General features: G+C 39.4%; 1 protein-coding gene across 1 annotated transcript in view; it reads left to right on the top strand.

The window, feature by feature from the left end:
* Nucleotides 1-19,822, top strand: part of LOC146332559 (C-myc promoter-binding protein-like) — a 117,661-nt gene that overhangs the window by 83,982 nt on the left and 13,857 nt on the right. Inside the window, exons 16-22 of the mRNA XM_084729882.1 lie at nucleotides 1,809-1,941; nucleotides 4,215-4,421; nucleotides 4,591-4,719; nucleotides 10,885-11,026; nucleotides 14,248-14,376; nucleotides 17,952-18,071; nucleotides 18,345-18,494. Of these exons, the coding sequence (XP_084586008.1) occupies nucleotides 1,809-1,941; nucleotides 4,215-4,421; nucleotides 4,591-4,719; nucleotides 10,885-11,026; nucleotides 14,248-14,376; nucleotides 17,952-18,071; nucleotides 18,345-18,494 (1,010 nt within the window). The remainder of the gene's footprint in view (nucleotides 1-1,808; nucleotides 1,942-4,214; nucleotides 4,422-4,590; nucleotides 4,720-10,884; nucleotides 11,027-14,247; nucleotides 14,377-17,951; nucleotides 18,072-18,344; nucleotides 18,495-19,822) is intronic.

Consider the following 19,822-nt stretch of genomic DNA (forward strand, 5'->3'; position numbering starts at 1 on the left):
TTGGACACCGGTGTCTCTTTTCAGAAATCATCCTGGTTACTGAAGATGAAAAGTGAACAGTTTCATGTAGAAACTAGAGAAAGAAAGAAAGTAGTTCCAGTAGATTCTACCACAGAAAGAAAACAGTTTTTGTTGCATAACGTTTGTGAGACGGCAGACATCTCTGTGACCAATATCTCCAAAACTCGGCAACTCTCACCAAAACAGAAAATGATTACATCAGTATGGAAGTGTAAGAGAGTGTTGCCAAGCAACAGTAAACATTTTAGCCTTTGTGAGCTTCCATACCACTGTTGACTAAAACCTCACCTCCAGTTCTCACTGAAGAGTAGGTGACCTGTGTTGACCGTGTCTCATCCAGACTTTTTTCTAACTGCGAAGCATTAACATTACTACAGCAACTTATTCTGCTACGTCCATCTCCATTGTTTGCTTCACCATCTGATCGTGTCCCTCATGAAATCATGTAAGATCACTTTCTTCATGAAATCATGTGAGATCATGCTTCCTCTGTGTTTGAGATTAGAGAAAAGAGGATATTAAAACTCCTGTAGTGTGAGGCCACCTTAACTTCTTCAATCTAAAAAAGAAAAAAAAAACACTCCAGTGCGATGAATACATGAAGACCAAGAAGAGTGAGATACACATTGAATAAGGACCGGTCTGATTTTGATGCACAGATTTTTACCTTAGCAGAAATGTAGCACAACATGGAAGTGAAAGCAGTGCTGTTTATTTAAAAATGCAATTAAAAGTGCAAAAACAATAAACTAGTCATGATTATAATTTTGGTGATAACTGTACAACCCTACTGCAAAGTTGGTGTTTTAACAGAGTGCAAACAAGTTAAGTGATGTGTGTTAATTAGGGCTGTCGTTTAAATACAGTATACAGTACTGATAGAGTACTTCATTCAGTACCTTTTCTTTGGTTTAGGTTGTATATCACTACACTCAGCTGCCGACTCCGTCAAGTCAAATACACTCTGCTTAACTCCACCACCACAGACTGTATGTAGCTGCAAGCTACCATCCATAGATGCTGCAGTAGTTGGCCAATCACACATTGCATTAAATCAAAGATGACTTGTGGTGATTGGCTGCAAGCAAAACCATGAAAATAGTCATATTTCTCTGAATCTGGATGCGAAAGGGACTGAATGCAGGTATTGTCTGACTGGAGAGGTTTTAGTATGACTTGGTGCTGTATTATTTTGGTCGATACCTTAAAGGAATTGTGTATTGATACCCAGCGCTCGTGTTAATGGGAAAAGATGTACTATTCTGCTGTTAAGTGCCGTCTTCCTACTTGACATCTTCCATGAGACTAACTTAATACAAGACTTATGCCTAACAGCAGGGAGAAAATTAGAAAATCAGAATAATAAACGGAGATGAAAGTTTGTTAATTTCTTTCTTGAAATAGCTGATTGAGGACCAGCAGGAGTCCAGCTCCCTCACTGGGACCAAAGACTGAAGACGACTGCTGGACTGTGTGCATCTGAATATGTGCTATTTGTATTCTGCGCTCATGTTTCACTCTAAATAATTTATGCTGAGAGATTTTTCAGGAACGCTTTTCTTAAGCTCCTGTAATAATCCATAATGACCAACAGATTTGCAGAATTTATTATCATCTCTCCTGGTAGATAATTACAAGCAAACTGTCTTTATGATCCTTTTAACCTTGGAAAAAAAACATTTTACGTTGGATAATGCCAACATTTAATTGTTTTCATTGCAGACGCTCGGTGCTGGGAGAAAATAGGATATGTGTGCCTGCTGTCACTGATGTGTGTTCTTCATCAGGTATGATGGTTTCCCAGTGTTAAGTCTTGACCTGTTTGACCCCGTGGAGGGCCTGTGGACCGCCTCCTCCCGCCTCGCTGCCAGGCACAGCTGTCCCACCAGCCCTGCCCCGATGTTTAGACGCACCAAGCAGGTCAGTGAAGCAGTAACTCACCGTTGTCAGGCGATATTTTATTATTGATTTATTTGTTTAGGTACTGAGCTGATCTTTCCCAGAGTTTGCTAAAATCAGAGCACCAGTATAAGGTCATTTATTATTTAAACATTTATTTTGTTTTATTTTTTAATTGTCTGACTTGCACTGATGTGCTGCGTCGAGTTTATATCCATAAATGATTAATCGCTGTTAGAATTTACCTGATTAAAAATATTTTAACTGATGTGTCTTTTCTGTGGAGCGCACAGCTTTTCTCACAATTTGGTTTGGTCTGCCTTGTTAGTCTAGAAATGTAATTGCATCCTGTTTTACATTTGTTGAATAAGGGCAGATAGATAAGAGCAGTCATTTTGACTGAGAGCCTTTTTGTTATATTATTCTGTTCATTTAAATTAGGCTTGTTTGACATGAGCCAAGCCTGTGCAGAATCGATCCCATCTTGATCCTGACTTTCATTGACGTCATGCACGCATGGGCAACCTTACAATAACTCTCCACTGACTGCAAACATCTGGCTGTTGCCTGATTGTTGAGCTGACAGGCTCCAACTGGCTCATTAGTTTTGACAACAATACCACGTTTTGTAGGAAATCCAAATTTCCTGTTTAATTGTAATGTTTAACACAAGATTTAATTGTCTTATGTTGAGGAATGAAGATTGAATCTGCATATATTGTGTGGTTTATAATAGTAAAGATTATTTATATTAGGGCTGCAACTAACAATTATTTTCATAGTTGATTAATCGGTTGATTATTTTCTCGATTAATCGATTAGTTTGCCTATAAAATGTCAGGAAATGGCAAAAAATGTTGATCAGTGTTTCCCAAGGCTGAAGATGATGTCCTCTAATGTCTTGTTTTGTCCACAACCCAAATCCATTCAGTTTACTGTCAGAGGAGAAAAGAAACTAGAAAATATTCACATTTAAGAGGCTGAAATCAGAGAATTTTGACGTTGACGGGTTAATCGATTATTAAAACTGGTGATTGATTTAATCGCTGCATTTCGAATTCATATAGGAACTATCAATACAAGCAGCTTTTTGAGGCAGACATAAAAAGAACAGATGATCGTGGACCAGCACCTTCAGCTTCATCAGTGATCAAGAACACATACTTCATTTCTTCAGCTGTAACTATCTGAACGTGGTCTGCAGACTACAGGGAGCCTTCACATGATCTAACAGGGTGTCAATATTTCTGTCACTTTCTGTATATTCTCTGCAGGCTGCTAAAAAACTATCCGACTTGACTGAAGCTTTTTGTCTCGACCTCCCGCTGCGGCTGCCTGATCTCGTCTACTTTCCAGGCGAGGCACAGTTAGTTCAGCCTGTGCTTCACGAATTAATGTTTTACGTCACTAATGTGCCACTAGAGTTGTTTAAATAAAATCTAAAATAAGAAAAGGAGATGTTTTGTATCTAATGAATAATTTATGATTATCCGATTATTGATTAACATTTTCAACAATCTGTTAAGGATAATACACAAGATTTACAACCCTAATAGCTAATGCTGATTTTCAACGCTTGTCCCTAGTTGGGCTTTTCAATAGTATAATTAAATTATACAGCTTTCAGTATTATAAACCACAATACACTACAAATATGAAAACACAATATAATACTAATGCTTTTAAGCTGCCCTTAACCTTTGTTGTAAAAGATTTTATATCTAAAATTAATTTGATTTCCGTCGGTAAAGTGTTCCAGAGTTGAGAGCCCTTCATGGAGAAAGCTGATTATCCAAATTTCAGTCGATGCTGTGGTATTGTACAGTTGCCATTCACCATGCTCCTAGTTACTCTGTACTGTGTGTCTTTGAATACGTCTGGAAAGAGGCCCCGGAGATACATCTGAAAACTAATTTGAGACTGAAAAAAGTACAATCTCTAATATTACACAGGGTTCATTACGAATGAGACAATCAGATAATCCTCTAAGAAGAATGCTCTCTAATTAAATAAGAGCCATATGAGTCAAACAGTTATTAGAATTCAGCATACATACAGACCTGCTTGAAGCAATCCAGAAAAATAATGAAAGTGAAGGAAATGGGAGTTTTGTTCCCTTTTGCGATAGTGGTAAGAAAAAAGATATGATTCACTGGGTCAGGGGTGATTTGGATGAACTTCTAATCTCAAAGATTAGATTTCAGCCTGAAGATTTGAGTGAAATCCCACATATCCTTGAGCCTGATCTGTGCATGAAAGAATTTCTTTTCCTCGCCCTCCTTTTTCATCCACAGGAGATCAAATCAGCCCAGAAGATAGCCAAGAAGTACTCGTCCATCCCCCAGCTGTGGTCCAAGTGCCTGCTCCGTCACTGCTACGGCCTGTGGTTCATCTGTCTGCCAGCGTACGTGAAGGTGTGTCACTCCAAGGTGCGGGCGCTTCGCACTGCCTACGACGTCCTCAGGAAGATGCAGGCAAAGAAACTGCAGCCCCCTGATGAGGTACATCCAACAATACCTGTTTGACATGTATTCATTCCGACAGTTTGTTAGGCTTTGCTATTTTTGACCATTATAACAATATTTACAGCCAGTTGTTGTCTCACACCAACGTCTATTTAGGGTTTGCTGTCCTCCTGCCTAAACAATCACATGTATATACACTGTGCAGGTCTGCTACCGGGTGTTGATGCAGCTGTGTGGACAGTATGGCCAACCTGTCCTGGCAGTCAGAGTCCTCTTTGAGATGAAGAAGGCCGGAGTCCACCCCAATGCCATCACCTACGGTTACTACAACAAGGTACGGAGAACAGTTCTGTATGGTTGATGAAGTGCTGCGATGCAAATCTGACAGCAAAGGCAGTTGTTTTTATATTTATATCATAAAATTACAACATCCACATACATTACTGTTATTCAGAGACTGTAAATAACGCTGGTAAGGGAAAAACTGGCCTGGCCGTTTTCAAAGAGGTCCCTTTCTTCCAATCACCTCAAGATGTCTGAATGAAAATGGTTTCTGTGTCCCCAAGAGACTCCTCTTTACAGACATTCACACTTAATGCTGATGCTGCATGTTTTTGAATGTGTATTTGAATATTCCTTCATACAGGGGTCCCTAAACGTAATTGGAATTGCATTCATTTTGTATAACTTGAAAGCCGAGACCCTTGCTGATTCAGTGAGCCCAACTGTATTCATGTGTGATGATGTCAGTCCCCATAGGAGCCACGTCATTATAGTGAGACTGAAATGTGACTTTGCTGTATAAAATGACCTGTAGTGACCTCTAGGATAATCACAACCTCATGAAACTTCACAAACACAAACACGACGGATGGCTTGTGTACGTATACTGACAACAAAAAACACGCTGAACATTTTTGATAATATAATAAATGGGGGTCTTAATGTGGTATTCTGAGGAGAATTTTCACTATTTTGAGCAATTCTCAAGCAGTAACAAATGATTACATTTTGCACTAAATCTGTGACATCATGGCATCAACCCAGAAATTGCTGCAACAACTTATTAGATATGATTGAGCCTGAGAATGTTCTAAGCTCTTATACACTATGAGCCTTCAAAATTTTAATAGGTGCTTAAAGAAAACGCAATGTTTGTAACAGATTTGTGAATAGAAAAACTTGACTCATTGCTGCTGAGCCACATCTCAAATAACTCTTCAGGTTCCCCGTTGTTAGATGTTGTGCATCACTTCTATGTGGCATATACCGTTGTCCTGCTATGTTCCCGTAGAGATCCTCTGTCCTTAACCCTAAAAACAACAAATCTATTGTAGGGAGGGACACAGTGGAAGACTTTAAAGGTGGATAAAGGGTGCAGCTCACCACTACGTACCCAGTGCAGTGTCTTATACAAGTGCTAATAAAAATATATTAGCAGTGGGACTCCCAAGTGTTACAGTATACTGTCATCCTGGGTTTGGTGTTTCTCACGTGGGTGTGTTAAGAATATTCTGCTGATTCTGCTGCAAGTTTGACTAATGTGTGAACGCACCCATGACAGCTAAATGTCAAACAAATCACTTGAAAGACCGTCCAAGGCGATATTCCAGTTTCATCAGCTGTGATGGATGAAGAGGCCGACTGAGTCAGAGTAATAAAATACAGTAAGAGTCAAGAGGATTGGCTGTTGAACAGTAGCCAATCAAACAGAACATGATAAACTCACTACAGCAGAAAGTATGTCACTGTAGGTGTCATATCAGAAGGCAGTAATCTGCAAAAACTTTATATATATGTTCAACTGAATATGACACAGAGACAAGATATTTCATGTTTTATGTTAATATACACTCATTCTGAATTTGATGCCTGCAACATGATTCAAAAAAGTTGAGACAGGAGCCGGTGTACCACTCTGATACATCACCTTTTCCTTTAACACTCAGTAAGTGTTTGGAAAAGTGAAAGTGAAATTCTCTCCCATTCTTGCTTGATATACAACTTCAGGTGCTTGACAGTCCAGGATCTCTGTTGTTCTATTTCGTGCTTCAAAATGCACCACACATTGTCATGCATGGGGTTGCAATTAAAGAAATAAAAGTCTGATGAAGCCGAGATCAAGATGCAGAGAAATATCTCGAGTTGCTGCTGGAACACCCTAAATTAGTACTGCACTGTCATAAAATATGTGACTATATTAATGTCAAGTAAAATGACCTTGAAGGACAGTGATCAAATGCAGTTCCTCAAAAAGTTCAGCCATACCCTGGATGAAAGTATGTTAGATGATATATTACAAGGCAGACCGATTGCAGCCGAGATGTTTGTTTATTCATGATTCACGATAGCCACATAAATAATTGTACCCACATTATTACACCGCCACGTTGTTCAGTTGCTCCATCACTAAAATTCATTCCTCTCCGGTCGGTACTTGCGAGGCAGAGACACTTCATCACAGTAACACCTCTGCAGACACTCGGCTCTCAGATAAAAAGAAACACTGTTGACATTTGCAGTTTCCCTCCAAGGTTGTACAGCGCCGTGTGTGTGATCACACCCAGGTGTCAGGATAAATCGTGGCTCTGTTACTGTATCATCACAGCCTGCCCCTGATCTGGCAACCCAGGGAGTAAAAAAGTAAATTGGCTGATGTGGGAGCTGCCCGTCAGGAGACAAGGCCACAGTAAAGGTTACTCCAGTGTGTTTTGACGCCTCAAAGGATCTCATTTAATCTTGTTGGTTTGGGGGCATCAAGGTGGTGGATTTCTCCACTGACACAATCAGTATCCACTGCAGCTGCTCCATTAGATAGTCGCAGGTGCTTTTCTTCCCTTTCATGCTTCTTTAGGTCTTTGAAGTGTAAGGATTGGAGGGAGGAGGGAAGGAGGTTTTATATGCGCTTATATGCGCTTATCTATTAATTCTGGCGTTCATTCCTCATTAAATTTAGTTGTGCTTCAGTTGCACCCAAAATGAGACTGGATATTTTTGGCCTTTTCTTTATCACAGCTTTTTAAAACAACTGAGGAGCTAAAACAGCTAAATTAGAAGTGATCAGTAGCTCCAGAAAACTAACCTGAAGCTCAGTGGCTCAGTTGGTAGAGCGTGCACCTCATGAAGCTGCGAGTCCTCAGCATTGGCCAAGGAATTGACTCCCACCTGAGTTCCTTTGCCGTTTTTAATCCCCCGTCTCTCTCCTCCTTTCCTGTCACATCTTCAGCTGTACTATCTAAATAAACGCATAAAAAGCTCCCATATTTCAGCCTCTGAAGTGGGGTGTGCCGGAAAAAGTTTGAGAACCACTGATCCACGGCACTGGGTTATAGTGCTGTCATTTCTGCCGGAGGGGCGAAGACGGGTGGGCAGAGGACAAACAAGAGAAGACAAAGCTGCCGAGGACATTTAAATCCATCTGTCTGTGTCCAGCTGTTTCATCATCGCTCACTTACAAATTTACATTTTTGGTTAGCTGAACAATTTGAAAATGTTAATGACAGATGTCGGGGCTTAAAACCACTGACCTGTTGATCTCTTCAAATAAAGACTTGTTTAAGACTAGTTTAACAGTGGCATAGCCATCAGTGCCAAAAAAGTTACCTAAAATCAAATGGCAAATTAAAATGGTGGATATGGAGAATCTTGACACCCCTAGTTTCTGCAGTTCCCTATTATTTGCAATTTAAATGTATGTGTTCCCTGCAGAACGACACTTGAGGCGAAGCACCACATGATGGCGAGATTCAGTTTGAGTTAATTTTAACAACAGATACTTTATTTGTCACATAGATCATAGAGAAACAAAGTAAACATGCAGTGAAATGAAGAACCTTATTTCTGTATCCTTGAGAAAACAATAGTAACACCATCTGAATATCACATTATTATATGCAGCTCAAGAATGTTTAAAAAAAACAAACATAGTTTCACATTTCCACTCAGTCGAGGAATGTCAAGGAATTTCGCAAAGAATTTATTTTACTTTTTTTTATACCCATTTTTTAAATTAGAGGGTGGTTGTCAGACGAACAACAGTGGAAAACCAGACAGTTCGGTCCCGAAGAAAAACAACAATAACAAACCAAGAAGTACCAACATCATTAAGTCAAGACGGGCTCGGTCAAAGAAAGTCTGGGGCTTTCACATCACAGCAGGAAACTTTGAACATCCTTCTCTTTTCATCAGCTTTGGCCTCAGTGGGTTAGTCTCTATAAAAATAGTGCTATGGTTTCGATGACTCACCACACAAACAATTCCCCATCATCAGCCGCCCTGTAGGCACGTTTGTCTGTGTACATAAATTACAGTAAGAACAAGAAATCATGTTGGTAACAATTCTTAATAAAAATTAGGTATTGACCAGTCTCTCAGTCCACTAACTGGATGTCTGTGATTGGAAATGAGAGTAAATCTTTAGGTGCAGGACAGCCATCAGTTTTTCCTCATTTACCCTTAAATTGGTGCGGGAGGTAGTTTTTTCCCTCCTCACTGGGAAAGGTGCTGATTTGCTCTCTTGGCACCTTAGGACTGATACAGTTAGGAGACAGTGAGTTCATCTCAGTATAAAAACTGGACATGGGGAAACCAGCCTGGCTCTGTCGAGGGGTAAAAAATCCACCTCTGCAACTCACTAATTAACACATTATATCTCATTTGTTCAAAAACTGGTGACTTCCTGGAGTCTTGTCATCACCTTGAGATTGCCAGGTGTTGATTAGTGAGCTTTATGTCTTTTCATGTCATGTATGCTAAATATGAAGCCAGAACCAGCAGCTGATGAGCTTAGCTCTGCGAGGGAAACAGCTTTTGTTTTGCACTTCAACAACACAGAATGTGGTGATTAGTGAGCAGAAGAGGTGTTCACTCATTTTTGTCTTTTCAGGGTGGGGGGGCAGGAGAACTTTGGGAGAGATAGCCGATAACCGTAAATGCCACATATAAGTCAAGACCACTCCAGAATCAATAAAAATGTTCAAAAATCCCTTCAAAATAACACATTAAGATGCCAAGACCATGAGTAATAAAAATTCACGCTGTGATTTGGTTTCAAAAACTTTTGACATTTGGAAATTTCTTCAAGAATTTCATTTTTCAGCGTTTGGATTGTGAGCACTTCTGTTCTGGGAGTTTCTCAGAAATCCCCCGACTGTCAGCATGTAGGAAATCCATCCATCCTCTGAACGCTCCAGGTCTTTAAATTGTGGTTGTGAAGTTTCATGAGGCATTGATTATCTCAGAGATCACTAAAGGTCATTTTATACTGAGAGATCAAGTTTCAAAAAATGATTTTACTGCAATAAAAATATACCTGAATACAGCTGGGTTCACTGAATCCACATGAGTGTCATCTTTCCAGTCATACAGAATTTCTGCAATTTTAACACTGTTTTTGGATTCTAGTATGCAGAGATATTCAAATAAAATTAGCAAAAAAAAAAAAACCTGGATGGGATTAGCATAAAGCGGGCGTGCCTGTACAGCAGGGACTCTTGAGTCCTCATGGATTTTCACCCAGATATCTTGAAGTGAGAAGTCAAGGGACCTCTTTGAAAATCACTTGCCAAAATTTAGCCTGACTTTAGGGAGTTATTTAGCCAGCTTCTTGAGAAGCTAGCTTTAAAATTGAAATTAATAACCTCTGAAAGAGGATAATTTAAGTCTTTCAACAGTTCTGTCCTTTGAAGTGAGTAATTCCTTGGTAAAGTTTCATATAATTTTCTTTCTGTTAAAATGAATCTTATAAAATTGGAATGGCGAAAAGTATTGTTCAGGAGCTGGTATCGGAGCCAAGATAACAGGAGCGTTTAACATAAAACCTTTACAAACACCTATAGTACTGAAGTAACACTAAGTAGGACAGACCTGTGCTGTAGTTGTCTTAACAACACCGACAAAATCTGCAGGAGGTCAGCCTCATTTCACCTGGTCCAATCCTGAGAGCCTTCACACAGGAGCAGTCAGCATAATAAACCCAGTTCTGCTCAGTGGCATACCAATCCTGTTTTTCTCAGGGGGCCTCTGAAGTGTATTTTAGGAGCAGACAGAGAGTGTCGAACGTGACTTGGCCACCAACAGCTGCAGCGCCTTTCCTTCTCCTTTTCTGATGTCGAGTGTGACTGTGGATCTAGTACCGCCGCAGTTAATGCCTTTGATGAAAAATTCATTCAGGCTGATTTTATATGGAACAGATTGGGTCAGTTTTAGTTCGCTCACTTCAAAATGTCGAGTTGAATCTGAATGAATGAAGTTGGAGCTACAATTCACACAATAATCTCACAATATTCAGACTCTTCATGTTCAGTAATTTGTTTCATAGATGAATATAAGAACATTTCATGGTGGAAGAAAAAAATCCATATTCTTAATCATTTGAATTAAAAATGAACTCTGTTGCAAAAAAATGTGGTCTTGGACTGTTCAGAGTACTTTGGTAGCAACATTTTTCTTCAGTCATCTTATCTTGCTCCTCTGCCTCCTCTGCCTCCCTCCCCTCCAGGCGGTGCTGGAGAGCACGTGGCCCTCCAGCACCAGAGGAGGATACTTCCTGTGGATGAAGCTGAGAAATGTCGTTCTGGGCGTGGCGCAGTTCAAACGGGCGCTGCGACGACACGCTCCCCTCACCCAGAGCCCTCTGTCAGGTAACTGCGATCAATAACGCTCTGCATGTCTGACAGGAGGAATGTTGTTGTCGATGTCTCATTAAACAGTTGGAGAATCTGATGCCTGTGACCTGCAATGATCCTGCAAACCTGACAAAACTCCAAACCCTCAACTCTACATAACTGATCAAAATCAGTTGATAGTAAATTTAAATAGACTACATACAAGTTTATTTAGCCAGAATGCTTTACAGAGAGATTAAAAAGTAAAACACAGGGAAGAACCAGTAAAGACACAGGTATATCAGTAAAACACAACAGTTTATTCATGCAAATAAGTGTATTAAGTTTGAAGTTAGGAATACATTTATGTATTTACATTGATGTAACCTTAATACTGCCTGTCTGTGTGTGAAAGAAGGTAGAAACAAATCCCAGAGACTGTAAGATTAGCTAAATGTGAAGGTCTTGACCTTCTCTACTGTACACGCTGGTTAAGAACATAAAAAATGCTAAATTTGGATTGTGGTTTGTTTTCTTTTTCACATTGATGACGTGTGAAAGAAAAACAAAAATAAATACAACCTGTTTTCAAAATCGCCCACTTATTTGGCCAAAATGTAGCATGTCGTATGCAAACAGAAGTAAAATCTGTGCTATACGTCATCTGCTCTGTCCCACAATGCAAAGCGTTGGAAAAGTCTTTCTTTGTTGTACACATTACACATAGACAATAGAAAACAAAAAGAGGACAACATTATATTTACATTTTACAATGTTAGAGTTTGTGTTATATGCAGCATATTATATTTGTTTAAGAATTTAAAGTTACTTCCTGATCATTTTTCTTATTAATATGGAATTTTCCAAAAATAATAAACAGTTGTATGATTTAGAGTTTATTTCCAGTCTTATCTGGACTAAAATATAGCATTACATCATTTTAACATTCATTCATCTCTCTAACATTCTCCTATATACAGTAAGAAACAGATGGGAAATACACTGTTACTGTTACACTTACCAGCTAAACTTTATGTAATTTCTTGAAAGACACTTTCCTAAGTTATTGATCCAGTATATATCACATTTTTTCATGCTTTCCTTCACTGTTAATCATAAAATAAGGAAGACCAAAAACATCTTGATGACAAGCACTGTAAAGGTCACACAAACTGGTCATTGTTGAAAAGACAGTAGCAGCAGTTTGCTCTTAGCTGTGCTGTACTTCCACTTTCCAAAACCAGGAGAAGCTAAGCCTGTTCTTGCATACTGCAACATGAACCTATTTTACAGTTGCATGCTGCATACTACTGTTAAAAGCAGTATGAAGTATGAAGGAGGTGAGAAATTAACACAAGGAAAAATTGTGTGATTTAAATAATAAATCAGTCAGACAGTCAGTAGCTAATGATAATTCGTCATTAAATACAGTTAGAATACATGATGATCAGACATAACATTATAATCAATACAAATACATCTCATTTATAAAAATATTTTGTCAGTTGTAATACATGACAAGCAGAGTTAAAAGGTAAAAGAATAAAACACAACTATCTCGACATGTGTGATTTAACTCCCTCTGCATGCCTGTGAACACCTGCACACTCAGTACATGCTAATCCCCGTCCTGCTAATCCCTGCTTTTTTAAGATACTCCCTGTTACCAGACGTATGCATTGTGTTCTTAAACTCTCCTCAGTTCAGTTCAGTTCAGTTCAGTTCAGTTCAGTTGTGATTCAGTTTGAAAGAGACAAAGATTCCTGGTCGTCTTCATTTTTTATAATGTTACTGATGACATAATGTATAATTCATGACTCTCGCTCTACCCTCGTCCCACACATTATATATAATGTTTTCACTGTGACACAAGAGGTTACAACAACTGACCTAATGACTTCCTAGAGAGTTTCATGTGGTTCTTATTATGAGGAAGAGAGAGACAAAGGAACATTTATTTAAGTTAATTTAGTTGTCCTGGCATAATTGCTAGAGGGATCTCCTTAAAAGATCTGCTAAACTCTTGACTTAGAAAACACAGAATGTATTATACCCAAGTAAATATTCATTTATTATTGACAACAGTGATATATTAGGACCATTGTAGGTAAAAAAAAAATAGTGGTGGTGAATTTACAAGAAAGAGATAAACAAATTTAAGAGAACAAAAGTTGGAAAAATAGTGTTCTATGTCAAGGAACCACATCACATTGCCGCTGCTTGCATGTCCTACAATGACCCTAATACATATATAATATTTAATAAAAACTATAATAAAAACATATAATAATCCACGTAGGTTAAATTATGTAAATTATTTCTTGTAGACTGACATTTTTGCATGTTCACCTGACCTGCTCTGCACTGACCAAAAGACTTCTGAGGTTACACTAGAAGGTAATTAATTCATTGTAAATGCATTATTAGAACCAATTTACATGTAAATGTTCCTCAGTATTTATTTACTGTTCCACATCATTTCCTTTTAATGTTATGAAACGATGGGACCCATAAATAAATGTCTTACAGCCACTGTTTTATCCCAGTGGCTGGAATTTATTCATCTCAACATTATCCATGAAGTATTTTTAAGTTCTAAAAAAGTATTTTGCCATGTCATTAATCAGAGATGCATTATAAATATTATCAGATAAATCACTGGCTGATAATGAAAATTAAAAAATTAAAATAAATATAATTTATTCCAATTATGAAATTATTGCCAATGAATATCTGATTTGACAGATTAATTTGGATTCGTAGGTGAAATGCTCTACAAAAGCCCAAGTATATTTACCTCACTAGAAAAAATAAATGAACCTTTGAAGAGTCAGAACTGTCAGATTTTGTTCGGTCAGAGCTGTGGAACATTAAATCATCCAATTCTTACCCTCAGGTGCAAATAAACTACAGCTTATATGAACCTCTTTTTAAAATACAGAAATGTGAAACTTACTGTTATTAATATCAGTTGTGAAAAGCAGGTAATTATCAGTTATCGTATGAGCTGAAAAAATCTATTGTGCGTCCCAATTAATAGTCATTCTTACTGTATGTGCTGGTTCAACTGGATTTATATCAAAATACAGAAACAAAACATAATCAACATACTTTTTCTTCATGACATTAAAAACGCTGAAGCGCACAGACTCGTTGGAACAGTTCTTGTCACCTTGTCAACACTTAGACGATTAGAAAAAACTATGAAAAACAGTATGGCGCTCGGCTTCCTTTAACGCCTTGTTGTCTTTGGGCAGATGGCAGCGACCTGGACGCTGTGAGTCACGGCAGCCTGGATAGCTCTGCCGACACTAACCTGGCCGAGCAGGGCCCCTTCGCCACTGACTCCGTCAAAGTAGACCCCACTGACGATAGATCTAGCACAGGTACACTCAACATGGCTGCTGCCTGACTCAGCCTTTCACAGGCAGCCATCTTGTTCTTCATCTTTTTCTTCTCTCTCAATGACATTTTTTTATCCTCCTTCCTCATTTGTCCCGCTCACCGACCGGCCTCCTCCTCGTCCCCCTCTTCCTCTTACACCTCCTTTATTACCTCTGCCGCCCGTTTGTCCACCTTCCTTTCGTCCCCGTTGTCCATCCATGTCTGTCCCTGGTTTTGCGGCTGTGGTTTCTGCTCTGCTCTGTCCCTAACCCTGCCCTTCACTCTGGCCCTGCCTGTCTTGCCCTTGCATGCAGCCGGCCGTGGGGGCGGCAGCGTGGGCGCCAGGGCCCCGGTGGCCCACTCACACTGGGGGGGCTCTGAGCTCAGAGAAGCCACCCTCCACCCAGGTAAACCTCTCTGTCAGCCTGCCTGTCTTTCTCTCTCTCTGGTTGCATTTTTCTGTTTCATCTTGCAACTTTTTCACAACCCCAGTTCCAAAGAAGTTAGGATGCTGTGTAAAATGTAAATAAAAACAGAATGCAATGATTTTGCAAATGATTTTCAATCAGTTAAATACAGCACGAAGACAAGATATTTAATGTTCAAACTTTTGTAAATATACAGTCATTCTGAATTTGATGCCTGCACCACGTTCCAAAAAGGTCGGACAGGAGCATGTTCACCTTTTCTTTCAACAGCTCTTAGCAAGCGTTTGGGAACTGAGGACACGAATTGTTTTGAAACTCTTTCTCACTCTTGTCGTCGTATTTTGTGCTTCATAATGCACCACACGTTTTCAGTAGGAGACAGATCTGGACTGCAGGCAGGTCAGTCCAGTACCTGAACTCTTTTACTATCAAACTAAACTTAAACGTGCAGAATGTGTCATCCAGTCACCGTCTGGATGGCATCATATGTTGCACCAAAACCTGTATGTACATTTCAGCATTAATGTGACACAGATGTGACAGTTACCCATGATGCCATGTGCACTAACAGACCCCCCAATCGCACATGCTGGCTTTTGCAGTTCATGCTGGTAACAATCTGGATGGTCCTTTTCCTCTTAAGCTCAGAGGACATGGCCTCCATGATTTCTTAAAACAATCTGAAATGTGGACTTTTCCACTTTATATCAGTCCATCTCAGATGAGCTCGGGCCCAGAGAAGTCTGCAGCGTCTCTGGATGTTGTTGATATACGTCTTTCTCTTTGCATGTTAGTCTTAACTTGCATTTGCAGACGCAGCAACAAACTGATTACTGACAACGGTTTTCAACAGTGTTCCTGAGCCAACGTAGTAATATATTTCACAGAATCATACTGGTTTTTAATGCAGCACTGCCTGAGGGGTCGGACGTCACAGGAATTCAAAACTGGTTTTCAGCCTTGCCCCTTATGTAGAGAGATTTCTCTGATTCTCTTTTATTGATATCATGAGTTGCAGATGGTGTAATCTCTAAATTTTGTGTTGAGAAACCTTGTTGGACTATTTTCCCACACTGTTTTTCACAAAGTGGGGAATTTCACCCCATTCATGCTTGTAAGTGACTGAGCCTTTCCAGGAAGCCTCTTTAATACCCCATCATGTCACCTGTTACCAATTCACCCGTTTAACTTTTGAATCCTCCACACTGATGTTTTTTGAGCTTTCCCAGTCTGTTGTTGTCTCTGTCCCAACGTTTTAGAACATGTTGCAGGCATCAAAAACAATAAAGCTCATCAGTTTGAACATTTAATATCCTGTTTTTTTACTATCTTCAGGTGAATATAGATCAAAATGGATTTGCAAGTCATTGCATTCTGTTTTTATTTACATTTTACAGTGTCCCAACTTTTTTAGAATAAGGATTGTTTATTCTGACTTCTTTCAGCCCTTTCATCGTCACACTTTTCTGTTTCTCTTCATCTCTGTGGTCTCGTCTCTGCCTCCTCTTTCTTTCCTTCACTGTGTCTTCTTTCTATAGGGCACATCACTTTCTGCTGCTCCTCTATCGCTCATCTCTCTTTTGCGTTTTCTCTTTGCTTCACCACAGAGTGATTTGTCATTGTCAATTATGGCGAGTGATTACCCAGAGGCACATTCTTTTTGATTACGGAAATCATTTTAATCATGGAGATGGAACCTCGGCAGGAGACTTTGCCTCGTGTGCAGAAAGTCTGCGAGGGAACCACGGCTCACAGCTCACAGCAGGAGGACAGGACCTCGATGTGCAGTTCATTGATTATTACAGTCCTGGAATGAAATTTGTCACTTGCCATCAGTTGTGAGTCGTTCCATACTGTATTACAGCCGAGCTGTGCAGCCTCATGGTTTATTTAGAGATGACGACCAGAGAGGTTCATGGGAAAGATGAAAGGGGAGAACAAATCATCAGACAGCTGGTTGCCTGGAGACCCGGGGAAGTTTTAGAGGCAGATGGAAGAGTCAGCCTGGAGTGACGGCAGTTTTTTTTTTTTTTTTTTTTTCTCCGAACGTCAAGCCTTAACAGTTAATTCATTAGCAGCTGTGAAACTGCAGTTAGTTTCTTTACAGTAAGTGTAGAGCTCTGCATGCCCCGAGGAGGATTCTTTTATTCAGCTCAGCTTAGCTGCTTTTTCTCTTTTCTCCCTGCAACAGTGCTACGTCTCCCAGTACTGAGGAGATGAAAGGGAAGAAACGCCTCACTAGTTTTTTCTCTTATGTATGTTTCATTTACCTCTCCTGCCTCAGTCCCACCAAGCTACAATAGATTCACATTTTTTACACCAAATAGCTTTTTCAGTCAATAAAGGACTTTGCCCTCAAACGTGAGCAGTCTGTTCAGTAACAGCAGAGGTGCCATGTACACAGTGCTGTTGAAGTGCAGCTATTTTGAGAGAAGAGTTATCGCCTTTACAGATTTGTATTTGAATCGTTCCTCTGCATAGATTTTCCATGTGTTGTGTTGCATATTTCTGTGAAGTTGTGGTTTAATATGAGGGACTTAAATGTCTGTAGACAGGCAGAGTCACGCCCCTTCCGGTGTGCCTCATGAGAACTTACTTCTGGAGCAAATATGAAAGGTAGTCCACAACAAGAGACAAATCTTTATTTGTTCCAGTTTGAATTGTGCCACAAATTACGCTTATGATGTTTGTCAAGTTGAAAGATAATTTTACAAGTCAAGAAAGTCTCAGTTTGTGGTAGGTTTGTCGCAGTTTAGTTTTATCAGCTGGGAAGAGACCTGTTACTTGTGTGAGTACATTCCGGTACGAAAACACACAGACATAGTAACTTCAGTGGCTAACATTAGCTTATGGAGGGAGAAAGTCATGACTTCACTTACAGACCGTAGTTTTTCTAATTAGGTCCAGTATCTTCATAGTCTGATGCTTCAACATTTTCTTGCATCACATGTGAAACTGTCTTTTGAACTGAAAAACATCATATGTGTGATTCATGACATGATTCAAACTGGAACAAAAATATTTGTCTCTCACTGTAGACTACTGTTCATAATTTTTTCCAAAGCGATGTCCCATGATGGTTCACCGAAAGGGAAGGGACTTCATCTGTCCTCTAATTTCATCTGTGTCTTTCTCTCTCTGTCCTCCAGGAGATCAGTCAGATCTTGGCTATAACTCGCTGTCCAAAGAGGAGGTTCGGAGAGGAGACCCCGGTGCCCAGGACTCCGCCCCCGACAAAGATGACAAGAAGGAGAGCGACTGCAGCTCCTGTCAGTAGTCTGTCTGATCTGATTTCACCTGATATTTCTGTCTACTGTACCTTATAAAAAACGATAACTTGGCAGCTTCGCAGCCACAAGGGATTTCCCTTTCCTCTGCCTTGATCTTTCTGTCTCCTCCAGAGATGATTCATTCATTTTGGTTTCTCAACATCAAAGCATTTCACTCGTGTGTTGTCCTGCAATTTTTTTTAAGACCAGTACAATTTTCAAGCTGTGCACATGAAAAAGACTGATTTTAAATTGTAATTTCTCTGTTTGTAGTATCAGAGTCAGAAAGCGCCAAGGGAAGTAAAGACTGCCTCCCTCAGCTGGACATGGAGGTCCATTCCTCCTTCAAATCCCGGGGCATCGTTCGCAGCAGCTGTCCATACGATGATTCATCCTGTAAGCCCAAGAGCTCCGCCAGCGCAGGTAAAGAAGAAAACTTAATTAGATGCTGTGAACTGAAACATTTTTCTTTTATGATATCCTCAGTGTTTCTCAACATAGAAACACAGACCTTCTGTTCTAATTATTTCAATACCCATGAGCCTCAGCTGCTGTTGCTATGGAGAAGAAGCCAGAGGAAAGAATCAGAGCTGTAGGATTTTCAGAAAGTGATATGATTTTAACTACTGAGTACATTATCTCTACAAAGTGTAACCTTCACCTTCTGCTTGTTGTTTGCAGACCATTCAGCAGAATTTTAAGCTCAATGATTGGGTGTTTCACATTAAAATGTTCCTTAGTCATAGTTACAATAGGTACACAGGCTTGTACTTTTTGCTTTTTGATCAAAGAACCTGATATTTTCTTATGCATTTTGAATAAATGATTCAGTCAGAGGAGATTAATGTCCTTCCAAGCTGTAAAATGCACTGTGACCTCACTTTGACTCATGTAAGCAAAATATTCCATTTGGTTATTCCAAATTAGGCTTTATTCCGATAGTTGCATTTTTCAAACATTTTAGGAGCATTATTTGGACATACATATATAGTGCCTATTCTGAATTTGCATCTAAATTGGGCATTTTTCAGTTTGCAACACACACATATTTGCACAGCATGTAAACAAAATATTAGTTGAATATTCATTTTCATTAGCAGTGTAGACAGCTTTATAGGAACTGGGCCTCATGCATGAGTTGTTCCTACAAACAGACTTTATCTTAAATTGTGTGTGCAAACAGTTTAAGAACTTTTGTGGCTTCATCAATACTTTAAAACTTCCCATTTGTTCTTAGGTAAGATCAAATTTTAAGAGTTCCCCAGACCACATTAAAGCCAGTTGATACAAAAGCCAACTCACCTTTCGTCGTGCAATATTAATAATGATGAAGAAAACGTAATTTACTTCATGAAACACAGAAGAAGAATGTTCTGTATCTCATTATAAGTGTTTTTACACTTGAAGATGTTTAGGTTACCAACACAGAATCTACAAAACGTTTGTGCCTCAACTCAGATCAGAGATGAAAAGATCTAAATCTCTCTCATCTGCATACTCACAGCTATCAGTGTCCTGGCCTTTGAAAGAGAGTTTGGTGATAAGTCTGGTATATCCCAGTCCAGTGTTTAAATCGTATAAAGGCTGGATTACTTCCAGAGAGATGGCACACACAGCTGCAGACAGATAAATCAACTATACTTGTGCACATCAAGGCACCAACTCCACATCAGTTGCCCATTGCAGTGCATGTTTCATGAATCCCATGTAGGATTTTCTTATTTTACTCTTGCTGCTTAGTTTAAGAACAA

This window comes from Lutjanus erythropterus, chromosome 1 (genome assembly GCF_056507025.1).
Source record: "Lutjanus erythropterus isolate fLutEry1 chromosome 1, fLutEry1.hap2, whole genome shotgun sequence".
In the NCBI taxonomy this organism is placed as follows: Eukaryota; Metazoa; Chordata; class Actinopteri; order Lutjaniformes; family Lutjanidae; genus Lutjanus; species Lutjanus erythropterus.